The sequence below is a fragment of the Seriola dumerili genome, unplaced genomic scaffold, assembly GCF_002260705.1.
Source record: "Seriola dumerili isolate Sdu_G_001 unplaced genomic scaffold, Sdu_1.0 BDQW01000266.1, whole genome shotgun sequence".
In the NCBI taxonomy this organism is placed as follows: domain Eukaryota; kingdom Metazoa; phylum Chordata; class Actinopteri; order Carangiformes; family Carangidae; genus Seriola; species Seriola dumerili.
Window position 1 is genome coordinate 100,001 of NW_019174521.1, and position 19,551 is coordinate 119,551.

General features: G+C 44.9%; 1 protein-coding gene across 1 annotated transcript in view; it reads left to right on the forward strand.

The window, feature by feature from the left end:
• The window catches only part of enox1 (ecto-NOX disulfide-thiol exchanger 1), a 28,700-nt gene extending 9,372 nt beyond the window's left edge, over positions 1–19,328 (forward strand). The window contains exons 6-14 of the mRNA XM_022757177.1: positions 1,325–1,537; positions 7,566–7,672; positions 9,157–9,274; positions 9,716–9,933; positions 11,816–11,923; positions 13,958–14,014; positions 15,334–15,436; positions 18,282–18,367; positions 19,187–19,328. Coding sequence (XP_022612898.1) covers positions 1,325–1,537; positions 7,566–7,672; positions 9,157–9,274; positions 9,716–9,933; positions 11,816–11,923; positions 13,958–14,014; positions 15,334–15,436; positions 18,282–18,367; positions 19,187–19,318 — 1,142 coding nt within the window. The 3' untranslated portion in view covers positions 19,319–19,328. The remainder of the gene's footprint in view (positions 1–1,324; positions 1,538–7,565; positions 7,673–9,156; positions 9,275–9,715; positions 9,934–11,815; positions 11,924–13,957; positions 14,015–15,333; positions 15,437–18,281; positions 18,368–19,186) is intronic.
• The last annotated feature ends 223 nt before the right edge of the window (positions 19,329–19,551 follow it).

Below are 19,551 nucleotides of genomic sequence, written 5' to 3' on the forward strand. Positions count from 1 at the left end.
GCGCCGCCGCTCAATTATTATTCAAATGGGAGAGAACGCAGTGGAAGGAGGCCCGCTGAGGCTCGGCGCTCTTTATGACTGACACCGAGGTTTTGGTTGAAAAGTTGAAAATCAAAAATGCCTTTTGTGTTCAGTGGCTGTGGAGCGACTCACAGAGCCGTGAACAGCGAACGCCCCACAGGAGGGTTTTAAACCTCGCTGTTTGTTTAGCCCGACTGAACGTTAAAGGTCCCAGGAAACCAGCTCCTCTGTCACCGTCTGGTCTGACGCATGAAGAAGAAAGATGCTGGGGAGGGACGCTGCGTTTGGCCTGAGGCTTTAAAGGGACGAATGTCTGACACTGAACTCACGTTCAATCTGAAGGACTTTGACTCCGTCACTGGATGAAAGTGAATTAATTAAAGCTGCAGTAAAATCACTCCACCATCAGGGACGTGTGATTGGATGTTTCTTGCCGAAATGCATCTTGGGAGTTGTAGTTGACTCCTCCCTGGAGTTTTTTTATGTCCACAGGCTTCTACCTTCAACTTTTAATCAAAGAACCAGATATTTTCTAACTCAGCTCTTCATCTTTTGTTCTGATGTTTCATGTTCGTCCAAGCTGAAGGGAAGTCTGTGGTTGCAGTTAATTTAATGTTAATTTCATGTAATTTCATGACTTTCATAATGGGGCTGGGTATCAAACGTCAACATCTTTTCTCAGACCAACTGCACTGGTTTGATGATATTGAGGACTGAAAAATACCTTGTCAGTCGATACCTAAGGCCAGGAACACACTGGCTGCGTGGTGTGTGCGTGGCAGCTGCCAAACGTCTTGGTTTTCATTTCGGCATCCATGTTAGCCGGTTAAAGCGACACTGGCTCACGTCTCGCGGCTGCGTCACGCGATCTAGAGCGGAACACACGCAACGCAGGCAGTGTGTTCCTGGTGTAAGTGAGCCAATCAGAATGCAGCGTGCTCTGACCAAAATATAATAGAGCTGGTGATTGGCTGATTATTTACACGAACATGTTTGAGTAAAGAGACGGAGCTTCAAAATAAAACTAGAGTCAAACTAAATTTGTAGAGTGAAGTGTAATTTTCCTTCTGTATCATTAAGAATCAAAGTATCGTATCAATACTGATATTGAACCTTTTGAATGACACAGAGCCCTGGAGGTCAGTGACCTTCTCCAACACAAACCTGTAGAGAACAGGTGACGCAGTGATGCTGTTTTATGCTGAAAGCTCAGACTGATCAATAAACCGGTGCAGACACATTCTGATCCATTATTTTCCCTCCAGCTGTTTTCCTGTGTGACTTTTTGACCTCTCCCTCACAGACGACCACAAGTTCAACGAGGCCACAGCGGTGCTGTTCACCTGGATCGACCGCGGCGAGGTCAACCGCCGCACCGCCAACCACTTCTACTCCATGATCCAGTCGGCCAACAGCCACGTCCGGCGGCTGATGAGCGAGAAGGCGCAGCACGACGAGGAGATGGAGCGCGCCAAAGAGGCGTTCAAGAACGCCCTGCTGGCCATACTAACTCAGTGTAAGGAGCGTTCATTATTTCAAACATGTCCAGACGTTTCCATGGAGACGGAAATCCTCTGTGTAAAACTGTTCAACAGGTGAGTTCAGTTTGTTCCATGTTTCATGGTGATTCATCATGTGGAGGAGAGACGTTCAACAGCTGGATGATAAACATCTGTGTGGAGTAAACAACAGACAGAGGAACGAATGAAACTATATTAGAACTTAAAATATATAATATAGATATAATAGATTAATAGTCTGTAAAATAAAAAATAAAAACATCAGTTCAGCTGATCTGATTGGATGGTTCAAACATCTCAAATGGACCCGCCTCTTACGTCGAGCCGTGACGCGTAGCCTGGAAATGTTTAGGGCTGATGGGAAATGGAGGCCAATAAAAACATAAATGCTGAATAAACAAAAATATTTATAGAAAATCAACGACCACACTCATTTATCGTTTGTCCTCAGTTTGATCTTGTTAATCACTTTGTAACTGTGTTTTGAAAGGTAAAACTTATTATTATTATCATTATTATCATTATTATTGTTGTTGTTATTATTGTTGTTATTATCCAAACACAGGAAGTCAGGCTGGGCTTTAGTTTCCATAGAAAACAAGCACTTGATGGTCGTTAAAGTTCCTATCACTGGTTAATCACAGTGATGGATCTTAATACCAGAAAAAAAAACAATGGAAGAAGTTTTTAAACACTTTCAATGTTTTTAAAAATCATTTGATTTTAAAACATTTAAAAATATTATTTATAGTTTTGTTTTTTATGTATAAAAAATTACATCTTTTCACCAAAATCGCTCTGTTGGGAACCACCGCTCTGTACAGTTTATTGTAAGATTAGACTGCGTTCGTTACATGGACCTAATAAACTGGGAAACTGAGTGGATATTGTATAATATTAAAATTTAGTTACAGTCATCCCTAAACCAACAGGGAGCACAGTGCATGATACTGAGAGGTCAAAGGTCATGATTCCAGGTAATACATGACGACATGAGCTGCAGGCGGGTGTTTACCATTGCTTCAGGGGGCCGGGTCAATGGTATGGGCGGACATATTTGTTATATGTTTATATTTCTTTTATATTTTACACCTGACATAAATAAAGACAAAAAAACAAAATATAAAAAAAAGGATTTGTGGACATGGGACCTGTTGACAGATGACCCCCCCCCCCCCCCCCTCGCTGCAGGGTGTGGTGCAGTCACAGACCATGAAGCCTTTTTAAAGCCTGCCTCCATGCTAGTCATTTATTCTGAGAGGATCTCAGCCCAGTCTCCATGACAACACTCCCCCATCCGTCTCACCATCAGCTCCATTATCTTCAGCCCGCTGCGAGGCGGCGATCAGGTCGGTGGCTCGGAGGTGATGGAGTCAGTGGTGTGACGGCGCTCTGACCTTTACTCTGAAAACCTCAGGTGGTCCTCCCAGAGCTACGTGTCACTGCGAGGCGACCCCTAGTGGACAGAGTGATAATGACGGGGGCAAATCAGGAAGTCAGGTGACGTAGTGGATCTTTACTGTGTCTCTGCCAAGAACAGGAATGATGAGAACAAGCCGAGGCCTGTTATTTATATGTGAGCAGGTAACATGGTTATTCTGATTCTGATGATAATAACTCTATTCATGTGGTGCATTTCAAAACACAGTTACAAAGAAAAAACAGGTTTTAAAAAAGACCATCGGCTGAGACGAAACCATGAATAAAGAGAGTTTGAAGAAGAGATTTCAAATTTCGTAAAAACTCGTACACGTTTTTCAGAATATTCCAGAGTAAATGGAAACACTTCCTGTCTTTAAGTCACATGACATCCAAAAACATTGCAGACTATTGTCTCTATAAATCCCTGATACATGGATCGCTGTCAGATATCAGAGGTTTGTCATTACGTTCACCAGACGCCTGCGTCACCTTCCACATCACCGTCTGCGTGCACGCTCAACACTCCACAGTAAACAATGAATAATATATAGATAATAAGTAATTAATAATAATAAGGAGAAAATAATGGAAATAAAATAGAGCGAGAATCCTGTAGTTTGGTGTTTGAACCCTGTGTGTCCTGACGCTGCCTCCGTCCATCATCTGGTTTTCTGAGACCAGGATCTGTCGGCAGCTGGATCCAGAACCAGCGAAAGGAGAGTGGAAGTGTCTTTATGTGACTGAGGCAGCTCACTCAGAACAAACAGGATGTTCAACATCAGCTCGCTCTGCATGAGAACACGAGAACACGAGAACATGAGAACATGAGAACACGAGAACTCGAGAACACGAGAACACGAGAACTCGAGAACACGAGAACACGAGAACATGAGAACACGAGAACACGAGAACACGAGAACACGAGAACTCGAGAACACGAGAACACGAGAACACGAGAACATGAGTCTGCTGCTGGGAGGTGAGTACAGGTCTGGTCCAGTCTCAGGTCTCCGTCTGGTTCTTGTTCTGTCGGTCTGCTTCACAGAAAGTCTCGAGCTCAGACGTGACACTTGAGTTTGTTTTGTGTTTGTAAAATGAAAATGTCGGAGCTGGAAACGTTTGAGTGACGACGGATGAAATGTCGGAGCGAGACTTTGAACGGCAGCGTGAGAACAGAATGAATGGACGGATCCGGTCGGGTCCAGTCAGATTCTGGTCCAGTCTGTTCCACACAAGTGAATTAGTCCTGGGTCTAAAACCTCCGTCCATTCTGGACTCACGCTGCCTCAGTCAGTCCTGGGGGAGTGAAGCTGCAGGTGTGATGTAAGTACAGAGCGCCGGACAGGAGAGAGACCAGCTGATCACATGACCCGGTCCAGACGGCAGCAGCTACCAGCTCCTTCTGCTCTAGTTCTACCTGCTGTTTCCTGTACGTGTGGTTCTGCTGTGGTTCTACAGGTCTGTGGTTCTGCTGTGGTTCTACAGGTCTGCTGCAGAGATCAAGGGAAACGAGGACTCACTTAGAACTGAAGTGAATGTGAACACAGACAGCTGCCATGACCGGTGTGTGTGTGGGCGTGTTTCCATGTGTGTGGATGTGTCTCCGTGTGTGTGGGCGTGTTTTCGTGTGTGTGGGCGTGTTTCCGTGTGTGTGGGCGTGTTTCCGTGTGTGGATGTGTCTCCGTGTGTGTGGGCGTGTTTTCGTGTGTGTGGGAGTGTTTTCGTGTGTGTGGGCGTGTTTCCATGTGTGGATGTGTCTCCGTGTGTGTGGGTGTGTTTTCGTGTGTGTGTGGGTGTGTTTTCGTGTGTGTGTGGGCGTGTTTTCGTGTGTGTGTGGGCGTGTTTTCGTTTGTGTGTGTGGGCGTGTTTTCGTGTGTGTGGGCGTGTTTTCGTGTGTGTGGGCGTGTTTTCGTGTGTGTGGGCGTGGATCTCTTTCTGATGACAAAGTGTCAGAGTCACACTGAAGAAAAAAATCTGGAATTTCAGGAATAATCGTCATAATATGAGAATAAAACATTTCACTGGCGATTATGTTTTTTCTCTCTTAATGTTACATTTTTAATTCTTGTAATATTACAACTTTCTCAAGATATTATAATAAGAGTTTCTTCTTGAACTTTCTCACTGAGGCCGATGCTGCGTCAGACTCTGTGTGTGATGGTGACAGAGTCGAGACGTAGACGCTGCAGCTGCTCTGCAGGTTTTAGTTTGGACTCGGTCCGTCACGTTGGACCGTGTTGGGTCCAGTACTACATGAAACCAGATGTTGGTGTTAATTGTGATCCCTGACACAGTGTTGTATGTGCTGTGATGTTTCTATCACCGTGTGGAGAGCCCAGCGTCGCTCCACAAAGTCTCCATGACGACAGTGCTGTTGTCACATCGTAACACTCGGCTTCTGGTTCCAGTAAATACAGTCGAGTGAAGAGTCACTAAAGCTGTGTCCCAGTTCAGGGACTTCATCCCTCAGAGGACGTGGTCCTTCGCAGACCGTGAAGGCCGAACCAGAACGAGACGGTCTGTTCTTTACGTCACCAGCTGTTCCTGCCCTTTTTGTTTCAAGTCTCTGGGTTTTAACAGTTGTACCGTTAGCTGGTGAACTGAGCTTAAACACAACACTCACATTTAAACATATGATCCTCAGACTGTCACTGTTGTTTTCATCACTGCAATGAATCCTGGGATATGTCGGACCAGGAGAAGAAGGACGACTTTCTCTTTTAGGAGCCTTTGAGTTGGACAGTGTAGTAGCACCGCCGAGACGCAGTCAGACTGGGACACAGCTCATATGTCCGCTAAGAAGATGCCTCATTATTGTTCACACTGAACCGAACGAAGTCGACATAAAGAGCGTGATGTCAGAGAGCGCCAGTCAGAGAGGTGACCTGTAACACAACAGCATCGGTGTCTGTTCTCCCTTTCACACAGACATTGGTCCGGCTCTGTGACGACCTCTGCTTCACCTGCCTTGAACAGGCTGTAAACAGGTGAGCTGAGAGAGAGAGAGGTTGTTGTCAGTCCTGGTTTCCCCGAGTCTCTGCAGCTGATCCACACTGATGGAAAATCAGCAGTTTCCCTTTAATGCTCTTTAAACCACTTTAGTTTTCTCTCATGTTAGACAGACTCTATTTGTTATTCACATTGTTTCTCTTCTTGTTGATCAGAGGCTCTTCTCCTCTTTAACCCTGTTTGTCACTTTGCATCCAAATCACATAAAGTTTTATTTTGAATTCATGATGATAACGTCTGCTTTATTCATTCTACAGATAAAAGTTTTACTGCCTTCACTCCTCATCCAGTCACTGTGTCATCAGCTGCTCAGTCCGTCACTCTCTGGCCCAGTTCTAGTCAGTGACACTGTGGTTCTCAGAACAGGAAGTGGAAGCAGCACAGTGTTTAATCACAGATGATCTGTGTCGCTGCTCCAGTGACACGAGGGTCATCACATCGGCAGTAAATACAGATCATTCATCAGAGCTGCAGCTGTAGCTCTGGGACTGAGTAAGATCTCAGTGTGTCCAAACGACCGAGCATCAGGGGAAATAAAGAAATTTGAGAATAAAGTCGTAATATTCAAGAAAAAAGTTGTAGTATTATGAGAATAAAAAATGTAAAATATCCAGAGAAAAAAAATCAAAATATTATGTCTTTATTCTTGTAATTAGGTCTGGGAGATTAATCTAATTTCATTTTCGATTACGATTTCAGTTTCCAATGATAATGAAAACAAGATAAAAACGATTATCATGCTGTATCGTGCCCCCCCTACGAAAACCATCCCCCCATCCACTTCCTGGTTACGTCTCAGCGTACGTGAGTGACGTACGTAGGAGTGCGTCATCCAGAGTCGGACCAGACCTTAATCTCCTTGGACTGAGTTACTGAGCGGAACATGTTGAATATATGTTCAGTAGTTTTCAGTAGGTTGTGGAAGTAATGTTACAACATTGGTCTTAATTTTTTTTTTTTTTCTAATTTATTTTTATTAAATATTATATTATATATTTAATATCTTTAGATATTATGTATTTTTTTATTTATTTTTTCTCATTTTTTAAATGTATTTTCTTATTAGTTTTTCCGTTAAATTGTATTTCAAGTTGAAGAAAGTACACTGTTAAAAAGACAGTTTTTTAAAGTAAATAAATACTGGTGTTTCCAAAGTTAATGGATAAATGTGACTAAAAATTTATCAAAATAATTGTGATTATTATTTCTGGCATAATTGAGCAGCTCCACCTGAAACATTACGACTTTATTCTTGAAATTTCTTTTCTTTTCTTTTAAATGTGGCCTGATGCTCCGTCATACAGACGCTCATGGAGCCTGAACCTTCATGGAGTCTTACCTGAGCACATGATGACACCTTTTCATCTTTGAGTGAACTGCTCCTTTAAGCCCCCCCCCCACACACACACACACACACACACCTGTGGTCAGTGTGTCCGTGGTCTCTCCTCTGTCTGCTGCTCCAGCCTAAGTCAGTCACTACAATGCTACATAAATGGCTTGTTTTGTCTTGACCCTCCTCCTCCTCCCCTCCTCCTCCTCCCCTCCTCCTCCTCTCCTCTTCCTCCTCCCCCCTCCCTCTTCACCCCAAAGTCGAGCAGATCACGGCCGTTTTCACCGCCGCCACCAGGCAAAAGGCATGGGACCATTTCTCAAAAGCACAGCGCAAGAACATAGACATTTGGCGCAAGCAGTGTGAGGTTGGTGAACCTTCTTCTGTCCCCCCCCACCCTCACCCCCACCCGCCACCCAGAGACACTGCTCTCTTCTTCTCTGCTGCCAGTCCCTACGAGAGAGAATGACAGACAGCCCTGTACGAGCTGTTGTAGTCAGTGGCCTTGTTGTTTTCCTGGATGCCACACACACACACACACACACACACACACACACACACACACACACACACACACACACACAAACAAACACACACACACACACACACACCGGCCTCTGATCACCACTCTTCCCTGCAGTCCAGACGCACAGATCTGATGCCTCCTCCAAAGTGTGAGGCGCTGCTATGGCAACAGTGATTGTCAGGGTTAAGTTTCTGATCAATTATTAATATCCAGAGTCAAATCTAGAAAACAAGTGTGAACATGAGAAGGGACGTGTACGAGGGAGGGAGGGAGGGAGGGAGGGTTTGTCCGATGTCAGCTGAGTCGACAGTCGAGGCCACACAGCAGCAACATGGTGGATTCAACATGGAGCTGTTCATGTGTGTGTGTTGGGGGGGGGGATCAAACAAAGAAATAAAGTGAAGCACAGTTCATGTTGTTATACAGTGTGCATGCCACAGTCCTGGTGTGAAAGCCCCTCCCCTAACGGCTAGTATCCGTGGTAAGTCTACATGTACTCATGTCTCTATGGCAACAGCCCTGGGTTGTGCTGCTGAGTGTGTGTGTGAAGACACGCTGCGGAGACGGGGCATTATTCTGTCAGGCGTGTGCTGTGAAATCACAGCTGACAAATGAAGAGATAATGAATATGGCAGCCATAACGAGATCTGATTATCCCGGGAGGCGCTGCAGCAGGCGGAGGCTCCGGTCCCACTGTTCACGTCTCCTCACACACGTTTCATGGAGGACGCAACAGGAAACATGATTTCATTCAACTTCAGCTAAAATAAAATTATTGATGATTTACAGCTGAAACAATAAATTGATTGGTCCAAATTAATCAGCAGCTAATATAAAGCTCCTCCAGTGTAAAGGTCTGTGTCCATGTGTAGTGTGATTATAGATCAGCTCTAGCTTCTATATTAATACTGTGAAAGTATCAAAGCCTCAGTCCACAGAGAAATGCACACAGCCTGTATTCAGAAACTGAGCCTTAAAACCAGCCGTCAGGACTTCTGGAACTTTGTGATGTCACAACAAAGCAGTCACCAAGCCCCGCCCACCTGGACCCACCATCCAAACCTTGCAGGATTTGGTTTCTCTGAGTGTTTTTACCTGAAATCTGATTTATTTTTATTGGATCGCTCAGAAAACAATCAGCCAATCAGAAGAGAGGCTCAGAGCAGAACATTTTGCACCTTGTTTATGACCCCCCCACTTAACACCCCACTGCCCCATAGTAAATATGGCACCATCCTCATGCTTGATGAGCTGTGTGTGTGTGTGTATGTGTATGTGTTGCTGAGGATGCTGTCACTGTGTGTGTGTGTGTTGTGGTGTTTCAGGAGCTGAGAAACGCTCACAGTGAGGAGATCATGGGCATCAGACGAGAGGAGGAGATGGAAATGTCAGACGACGACCTGGATGAAAATCCCTGCAAGAGGATCCGCACTGAGGAGAACGGTACGATGAAGAACACAGCTAACAACACAGCTAACAACATATCTAATAACATATCTAACAACACAGCTAACACTACAGCTAACGACATATCTAAATACACAGCTAATAACACAGCTAACAACACAGCTAACAACACAGCTAACACTACAGCTAACGACATATCTAACAACATATCTAATGACACAGCTAACAACACAGCTAACAACACATCTAACAACACAGCTAACAACATATCTAATAACACAGCTAACAACACAGCTAACAACACAACTAACACTACAGCTAACAACATATCTAACAACACAGCTAACAACACAGCTAGCGACACAGCTAACGACACAGGGAAGAACTCTTTTGGTGGTGATCCAGTTCAAGATGCAGATACAAGAGTTTTAATCATCCTCCCTTCTCCTCTGCTCCTCCTCCTCCGCCCTCCTGCAGGAGTGTGTGATCAGACCCAGGCATCTCTGAGGGAGGAAAACGACTCCCTGCGTTGGCAGCTGGACTCCTACAGGAACGAGGTGGAGCTTCTGAGGAAGGAGCAGAGCAGAGCTGGCCGCCCCGACGACGACCACGCACACACACAGACACACAAACACACACACAGTCCAGAGGCTCAGATCCAGCTGCTGCAGCAGAGCATGCTCACCATGCAGCAGGTAGGAGTCTCCTCTTCTTCTTCTGCTGCTACTCATCATGTTGTCGATGCTGCAACCTGCAGGAGCTGTTTGCATTAACTGTCAAGGCTTCATTTACTTCCACTGTTGCAGGAAAGAAAGAAGTGACAGTGACAGTTCAGCTGATTAGACGTCAGGTTGTATCTATAGTCAATGTTAATATTCAGCACTTTATGGTCCGTCAAACAGCACTTAACTTTGGAACTATATTTTCACAACTGTTGAACCACCGTATTCCTACGCGCAAGTTCACACTTAAACTGATATTGTTTTGAACCTCAGAGTGAGCTGCTGTACTGTCGCCATCTTGGCAGTGTCTGACTCTGCCCCTAACTCCCAGCTAATCCAAATATGGGCAGAGAGGAGGGGCTGTGTCGAGCTGAGATTCCGTTTCATGTCGGTTGGGAAGGCGCTGGCAGGGATACGCTTCTGTTAGCATCATTAGCACAGCTGGTCATCTTGCTAATTCAGGCTAAGCTAACAAGCCAGGAATGGTGAGCACAGACACTGATACCTGCTAATTAGCGCTATCATATAAATAAAATAATAATAGAATTCACTCACCTTTAAAAGCAGGAGCTCAGACTTCCTGATGTTCTGTTAAGTGATTACATCACTCAAAGAGGCCACGCTCTCAATTCTCCATAACTTTAGACTTTAATAAAATATAAACAGGTGAGTTATATAAACAGGTGTCATGAAAGGGGAAATCAGCTCTAGAGACCAAAACTGTTTTTGTACCAGGCTGTAAACATGTTTATTTCTGCTGTAAAGTTGGACATTTTAACATGGGAGTCTATGGGGACTGACTCACTGTTGGAGCCAGACTCTAGTGGTCGTTAGAGGAACTGCAGCTTCTGGTTCTTCACTGTTGATGCCTCATTTTTGGTGGTGAGGCCTTCTGTTCCTCAGCCATCATAACGAGATACTAATTTTTTGAAATCACTAATATCCATCATACGGATCTACATTCTCCTCCTGATATAATTTCATCCTAACGTTGAAATAAAGAGTAAACATTTATTTCAGTGACAATAGTTTCATTTGTCACAGTCAGAACGGAGGGAACAAACAGCAGCAGGTGACAAACGAGAAGCGACAGCAGCGTGGCGTTCCCTCACACTGTGAGAAGTCAAGTCAGCAACACATCTACAACCAGCCAGCAGGGCACGCCGTGTGTGTGTGTGTGTGTGTGTGTGTGTGTGTTGTCTCTAATGTGCCTTGTTTTATCAGCGCTGTCACTTCAGATAGAGAGAGACAGGAAGTCGAGTCAAATCAGGCTAACTCGTGGCAAACGAGTGCCATGCTCGAACAAAGCTCTACGCTGCTTTATGAAATCAGTGAAGCAAGGGATTATGGGAGGTCTCTGAGTCAGCAGTGACACACACTGTTGTTGTTTTAGTGTTTGATTGATTGGGGGGAAGTAAAGTAAACTGAGCTCCCTGCTCCTCTCTGATAAAACTCCCTCTGAAACATTCACACACACACACACACACACACACACACACACACACACACACACACACTTGCATGTTATCACATTATTATACAAACTGTCATGAACCGAAGTCTCAGCTCCACATTAGCTGGGAGGTAGGGGTGGAGTCACTGCCAAGATGGCGACGGTTGAGCAGCTCACTCTGAGCTTCAGAAACCTGTGGGTGACGTCACAGGTGCGACGTCCATCTTTATTTACAGGCCGTGATCCAGACTAAAACACATCCTCAGAGTTTTCAAACTCCGTACCTCAATCACCACGAACAACTAACATCTACGAGTACCTGTGTGTGTGTGTGTGTGTGTGTGTGTGTGTGTGTGTGTGTGTGTGTGTGTGTGTGTGTGTGTCTGTCTGTCTGTCTTACAGCAACTCCTGAGCCTGCAGGAGAAGCTGTCGAATAAGGAAGCAGAGTTGGAGCAGGCCAGAGAGGAGCATCACTACCTTGAGGGGGAGGTGCTCACCCTCCGAGACAAGGTGTGTCACGTTCAAATGGTTCCCCAGATAATCCAGGAAGTTACTTTTAAGAGGAAATAAAGACCCCAGGAGGAATCTGGAAGATCCTCTTGACACTGATAATTCTGCTCGTGCCTTCAACGTTTGCACCTACAAGAAAAACTACAATCAAAGCATCAAGATAATTTCACAGTGACCTGTTTGGTGGTAAATTAGGTTTCACAACTCGAGTCATCGACCATCCATCAGTGTTCCACCACTCACCCGGGGCCAGGTCTCTGAACAAAGCAGTGCAGACGCTGGTATAAAGCAGGACTGGTTTTGGTCTGAAGGAAGTCGACTCGGTTTCCTCTCAGAGAAACGTCTTGAAGTGTTTACTCCTCCTTGTATCGGGTTGAATCCACACAGTTTTTATTTTTGCTCTTTGAATTGTGGAAAATGAGGCCAATCTTCTCCCAATCTGGGTCTATTGATTCTCTCAGTGCAGCTCTCAGCTCAGCTGCTCCTCACAGGAGAAAACACAAGCAGGGGTTGAATAAAATATTAAGCTTGATTTTTATTTCGGTCTGACATAATGCATCCATCAATACACATGTCTCCTGTAGGTAGGTGGGGGGGGGGGGGGCTCTGAGGGGTGAGGTGAAGAGAGAAGGAGGTGGAGGAACATGTTTTATTTGGCAGCTCAGGTTCACATGGTGCATACTGACGAACACACAGGTAAACAGGTGTAACCCTGTGTGTTGACGGGTTTTAAACTGAACGAACCAAAACAGCAACAGGAAGATGTTGAGTGTCTCATGAAGGAAACCGGGGCCAGCTGCACAAAACACCTTAAGTTAAGATTTTCCTTTAAGTCTGAGTTAAGACTTCCTTAAAATAAAAACAGCTGGACAAAACACCCTTAAGTTTTCTCCTTAAGGTTTCCTTAAAATTATATTTAAGAAATCACTTAAAGTCTGTTAAACCCACAAAAGCCCTTAGAGACTCTTAGCAAACATACCGTCTCCGTGGAAACAGTAGAATTTTACCGCTGTAAAATCTCATTTACTCCTGTAAATTACTTCACTCTTTCCTTAACAAAGGAAACCTTAAAGAGATTCTGTGCATCACCCTTAAGTACCTCCCTCAGCTGAGGAGAAATTAAACCCGATGCTCTGTGTGAGGATCTGTAGCAGCTGTCATGAGTTTCAAGTTTGACGGATTCAGGCCGGAGGAGGAGACGTGGATTTGGCGACATTTAGCAAAATGAATTAAACACCCAGATTGTCTTCACCCGGTTGTCATCAACATCAACGCGTCCTCTCGCCTTCATCGTCACGGTAACAGTCATCGATAGAGGAAACCACGTTGACTACGGGTTGTCACGCAGGAAACCATCAGCGGTCTCCTGTGTGAACGCTTACTGGCTCATCCATCAACCACAACTTCCTCTAATGCGTCACGTGACTTCCTCCTCTGCTCCCGTCATAATCACTACGGCCACTAGAGGTCACCTGACGACATGAGCTAACTGGGCTCGTGTTTTACAGAAGGACTGCGACGGAGGATTAGGGCCACGTTGAAGAAAAAAAAATCTGAAATTACAAGTAAAAAATATTAGGACTTTATTTTTTTAAATTTCAGACTTCTTTTTTTTCTTTTTTTGTGGCCCTAATACTCTGTAGTATTCTCCTCCTCCCACCACTTCAGCCTGAGACCTACTGGTGTCTTACTGGACTCACTGGGAGCTGTGGTGTGGAGCTCTGGGCTGCTTTTATTTCTTAGGAGTTTAACTTTTCAGTCTCACCTTTGGTTTTTTTTTTAGCTTTCATATTCATGTAAAGTGAATCAGCCACAGTCGCCATGACGACGTTAAGCAGATCCTCCACGGAGGTGAAGCGCAGCAGGACCCAGCTGAACATGTGCCCCCTCCCTCTGTGGTCCCAGTTCATCTTCAGCTCTCACACCTCCACACAATCAAACATGTTGTTCTTTGTTGTCTTGAATCATTTATCAGATCAGAGATTCTCCAGTCAACAGTGAGTTATGTCTCTCTCTCTCTCTCTCTCTCTGTAGCTGCTGAACAGTGCTGGGGAGGCTGTGGAGGGAACCAACGGAGAGCTTCATGACAAGGTAACGACTGAGACGATTAATGGATCAACAGAAAATGAATCAGCCATGATGACGAACGTTCTCTGGTTCCAGGTTCGTTCTAAATGACATGAGGTGAATGTTTGAGTTCTGGACTGAGGGTCGAATAAAAACAAGTGATCTGAAAACAGATTACACGTTTCATAAAAGAGTCCTGATGCCGGTCCGTCAGCGCGCTTTCTAACGGCCTCTACCAACACGTCAACGTTTCACCGAGACCAGGATCTGACGGGACCATAGACCCTGTGGTTAAGCAGATGTTGCACAGCTGGAGGATGTTGTAGGAAAACAAATGATGTGGATTTGTTCAGTGACATGACAGATCTGTTCATTCACATCATCTGGACACAGGAAGCTTTTCAACAGACACATCATATATATATATATGAGCGTTATTTATACATCATGAAAAGCACATTTAGAGACTCGCTTCTCTCCATGTGGATGACGTCATGGTGTTTACTGCACTGTGTCTGTAATATATCCAAGTATTTTCTAACAGTAAAAGCTGAAACAGTGAGAGTGAAGTCGAGCAGAGCGTCGGAGGTGATGAACATCAGAGCTCAGAACAGAGGCTTCATACGAGTCTGTTCTGCGTCTCTCACAGCACTTTACTGACTTTCAGAGAGCCTCAGGGAGTCACACACACACACACACACACACACACACACACACACACATCATGGGAGATGAACTCTTAGCCTCAAACCTGCTGAACTGGACAGAGATTGAGGTCAGAAAGAGACGAGGACATAAAACATGAAACCCCTTGAAACTGTTCTGAGAGCAGCGCCATGATGCTCTTTATTAAATCATGAAAGTGTGTGTGTGTGTGTGTGTGTGTGTGTTTAATTAACTGCTTGTTTGTCCTTGAGTGAACATCATGTACTGTACGTTTCTGTGAATCAGTGGTGGGAGAAATAATCAGATACTTTCCTTCAGTTAAAGTACAAAATCCTGCACTTAAAATACTACTTCAATATATTAATACTACATAATACTACTTACAGATAGTACTATCAGCTTCCTGTAGTCAGTAGTAGATCCTGAGTCATGTTACTGTTGTAGCTGCTTTAACTACATCATATATACTCAGATAGGTCAGTCCACTGGTTCCCAACATATGGGTCAGGCCCCTCCAGAGGGTCACCAGGTAGATGTGAGGGGTTGTCACATGATTCATGGGAGAGAAGAAGAAACAGAGTTCTGGATTCAGTTCCTGGACTTTTCTCGTTAGAGTGTCACTGAGTGTCCTGACAAATTAACTGTGTGTGTGTGTGTGTGTGTGTGTGTGTTCACAGGGGATGAACGGGTGTGTTCCTTCACTGTACCACAGCAGAGACAGGAGGAGTGAGGTCATCCTGAGAGGAGGCGTGGCTTCAGAGAAGGAGGCTCTGCTTCTGGGTAAATATGAATAAAATGATTGTTTGTCTTAATGAAGGAGCCGCAGGGAGATGGCAATGGATTGATGGCAAGTTCACGCACAATTTTCCCATATAAACGATCCAGGTGTCAAATCAACATTTTAACAACATAGAAGGTGAAACCTAGTACACTGTAAAAAATCAGCAAACTCACAAAAGTTTAATATAATATATATCATCACGACATTTAAAAATAAAGAATCTTTTAATCAAAAATTCTGGTTCATTTTGCAGAATATTTTTCTTTTTAAATGGAAACACCGTAAAACGGTTCGTTTGTGAAATTGTGAAACATCCTTAGAGTCAAAAACTAAATTTCAATCATTGAAATCTCTTCCCGGGACTTTGAAAAGTTTGACCCCAAAGGAGAACAGTGACATGTAAATAAAAATATATATGTAAATTTAAATATAGTCCACTGTCGACCAGGTTAAGACTTTGAAGGTGAAATGTCAAGTAGTGTTTTCATTTCCATCTTCAATGACCTGAATATTGTTTGCCTATTCGTAAAATTAGGTTAAATTGTTTATATTGCATTTTAATTTTCAAATGTGAATTAACATTAACAAAATCAAATGTCAAACAGCTTTTCCATTTTCATTTCAATATTGTCCAAGAATCCCTGTACAAGTATGTGCATTTTCATTTACACACACACACACACACACACACACACACACACACACACACACACACACACGTGGAAAATTGAAATGCTTTTGTGGCATTACATTATCATTTGAATACAGTCCCCTACAGGCTTCCATACATGGGTAAAATTCTGTGCTGGAAACTATGTTGAAATCTTGAGCAGCTAATTGGATTTTTCGAATGAATGGGGGAAAACATATCAACATTGGTGCTTGTATCCACATTTAAAAGATTATTACAGTGATCTGCTGCACTGTCAGTGACTGAGCTCAGCACCAACGAAGAAGAAAAGAATATCAGTTCAACACTGAGCATCAGTTTCTCATTAAAGCTGATTATTCTATCCAAGGAAAAAGTTACACTCCACACTCCCGTAGACCAGTTTGCCCCGGCTCTCTCTGGCTCTGCTGAGAATTTAATTTGTGTGAACTGAGGTGAGTGTGTGAACACACTGATTCCAGCCTCAGCTCCTCCAGCTCTTCGCTCCAGATGGATGCTGGGATCATGAAATCTGTGACTGGAACTGGAGGCGGGTCGCTCGCCAGGCATCTGTGACAGTGTTTGTAAATGAAGAGCAGAAGACACTTGACACTGAACTCATCTCAGCTCTGCCGTCATGTTCACACACCTTCAGCCAGAGCCAGTGAAGCAGACAGACACAGACTGTCTGCACCCTGCTGTCTGTCTGTCTGTCAGCGTCCACGCAGCAGCTGGACTGAATTCATCTCAGCTGCTTTTGTTTCTCTGCGTCGTATAAATCCTCGTGTTTCGCGGGATGTGCGGCGGCATTGAGGAAAGCGTGGAGTGATGTGTTTTTGTGCTGAAGCTGCTGCTTTGTCCGGAGCAGAGGAGAGCGAGAGGAACAGCAGCACATTTATCTCTCTTAGTGGAGCCTAGAAAATCCAGATATGAAGGAGAGAGGAGGCGCTCTGTCTTCCTCCTGCTGCTGCCTGGAGTCTGCACCGAGCAGAGACATGTGGCCTGTTTTCACACACAATCAAATGAGGTTATAGTCCACATACAGTGTGCAGGGGGGGGGGGGGGGGGGGGGGGGGGGGGGCTACAGGCTGCCCTGCCTCACTGCTGAAGGTTGTTACGCAGCCTGACGGTGATACCTGCAGACATTACTCAGGGCTGGAAAAGGTACAGCCGGTGTCCTGATGATTTCATCTGTATTTTTACTTTATAATAAACATTGTTCTTAAATAAATTGTCATTAAATAGATTTTAATATCTTCAGTCACATTTTAATTTTAAGACTTTTAAAGGGATTTTTACTTGTAACAGATTATTGTGTTTTTCTCTTGTTGAAAACATGTTTCTCTTGGATACGGTCGCTTTTCTCACTGCAGGTTGGAAATTAAACTTTTTGAAGTGGAGTGCGCACACACACACACACACACACACACACACACACACACACACACACACACACACACACACACACACACACACCCTACAGTTCTCTGGTGGCACTCTTCCATGTCGACAGGCCTGGTGGAGGGAATTGAATTAAGCCTGTCTGTAATTGCCAACGTTTCGCCACATAAATCAAGGAAATAAATATTGGCTGTGCCGGGTCCTCCAGGGGACGCCTCTCTCCCCATCCCAACCTCCCTCCCCCCTCCCCCACACACACCCACACACACACACACCCCCACCCCCTCTGCATGACTGCCTACCTTTGCAGGACCTCTCAGAAGTAATCAACTCAAGAGCGTTTTGTGCTGCAGGCAGCAGTTTTTACGGGGCCATCCCGTTTGTTTATTGTGCAGCAGCTTCAGAAACACATAAGAAAATACAACTCAAACATTTAGAGCTCCCCCCGGAGGCCTGGAGCTCTGCCGTCGTGTTGTCAGGATGTGCAGCGTTTTTGTCTGTTGCATTTGTTTCGGAGGTTCATGTGTTTTGGTTTCTGCATTTACAGTGTGTTTGTTGTTCGTGTTTTTATATTGTTTTCCAGCAGCACGTTTCGTTCTTGTATTTTCGGATGTGTTTCTCAATCTGCAGCTCGTTTCTCCTGATGAAGAGTTTAGGGCTGTTGCAGCGTGTTCGCCCTCGTCGGCCGCCGTATGAATCCACCCCCTGACAGCGAGACATGTTGGGTCTCCCTTCAGTCTCACTCCTCCTGTCACGCCATCAGTTCGTCTGATGACCTTTCCTCTTCTCTGCAGGCATCATATCGACCTTCCTCCACGTTCATCCGTTTGGCGCCAACCTGGAGTACCTGTGGTCGTACATCCAGAGACTGGACTCCAAGGTGACGCAGCTCACACACCTCCCTGCCTGTGTTTCGTCTTCCTGGTGCTTTGTCCATCTTACAACAGACACATCAGCCTCACGTATATAACGGCAGATTGGTCACCACACTAATAATAATACCAGCGGTATTAACACCTCCCACTGTTTCAAACTAAGGAGGAAATGAAAGAGAATTCAGTGAGGAAGCAGCATCATAGTGATGACTGAAAACCATCTCTTCCTTTAAGGCCTTTGCACACCAAGTCCAAATTTTTCATCTGCATTTTTTAAAATCTGTCATCCAGTAAAAACCTTGCACATGGACTCTGATGCGTTTTATTATTTTATAATTGCAAAGAATTCGCAGACAAAATGGTCGTCAGGCAGTGAGGAGGATTTCATGGTCCTCTCACAAAAAAGAGAAAATACTGGTCCATTAGATCCTGAGAAGATCAAAGGCCTTTACTCTTAATCAACACCAAAACCACCTTGGAGGAAGTCAGAGCAACTTGTATTTATTTATTGGTGAATACATTGACCTCTGTAAGATTCTCTAGTCTTAACCTTCAAGTCCCAAGTTACTGTGGTGAGATCAGGTCAAAGTCAATCCGTCCGAGTCACCTGTCTCAGGTCCAAGTCTTCAAACGTGTAACTGAAGTCTGACTTGGTTTAAGTCATGTGACTCGAGTCCTTCACCTCTACCTGTCAGTAAACACATGAGACAAAGTTTTGAATGTTTGGCTCCACCCAGTCAAAAGTCTAAAGGTGTCTGTGTGCTGCTCCACGCTCGTCTCTTCTTCTGCGTCACGCTCTGGTTTCTGCTCTCGTCCTCTCTCAGGTGTCGGCGGGGGAGTTGGAGCGCCTCATGGTCCGTCTGCCCACCATGTTCAGGCAGGAGCTGAGCGGCGTCGGTGCAACTCTGGAGAAACGCTGGAAGTTCTGCGGCTTCGACAGCCTCGGCTCGGCGTGACGCAGGGAGGACGCACACACACACCGGGAAAACACACTGACGTGAACTAGGTGCACGCAACGCCCTGGACCTTCAGATCTGTGTGTGTGTGTGTGTGTGTGTGTGCGCGCGCTCTCCGGCCTCATGTCGGACCCGATACACAGCAGCATCGGTGTTCACTCAAGCAGACACTGGAGACGGACGCTCGGACCTCAGAGACCACAGTTCACTTCCTGATGCTGCGTGGAGGGGAA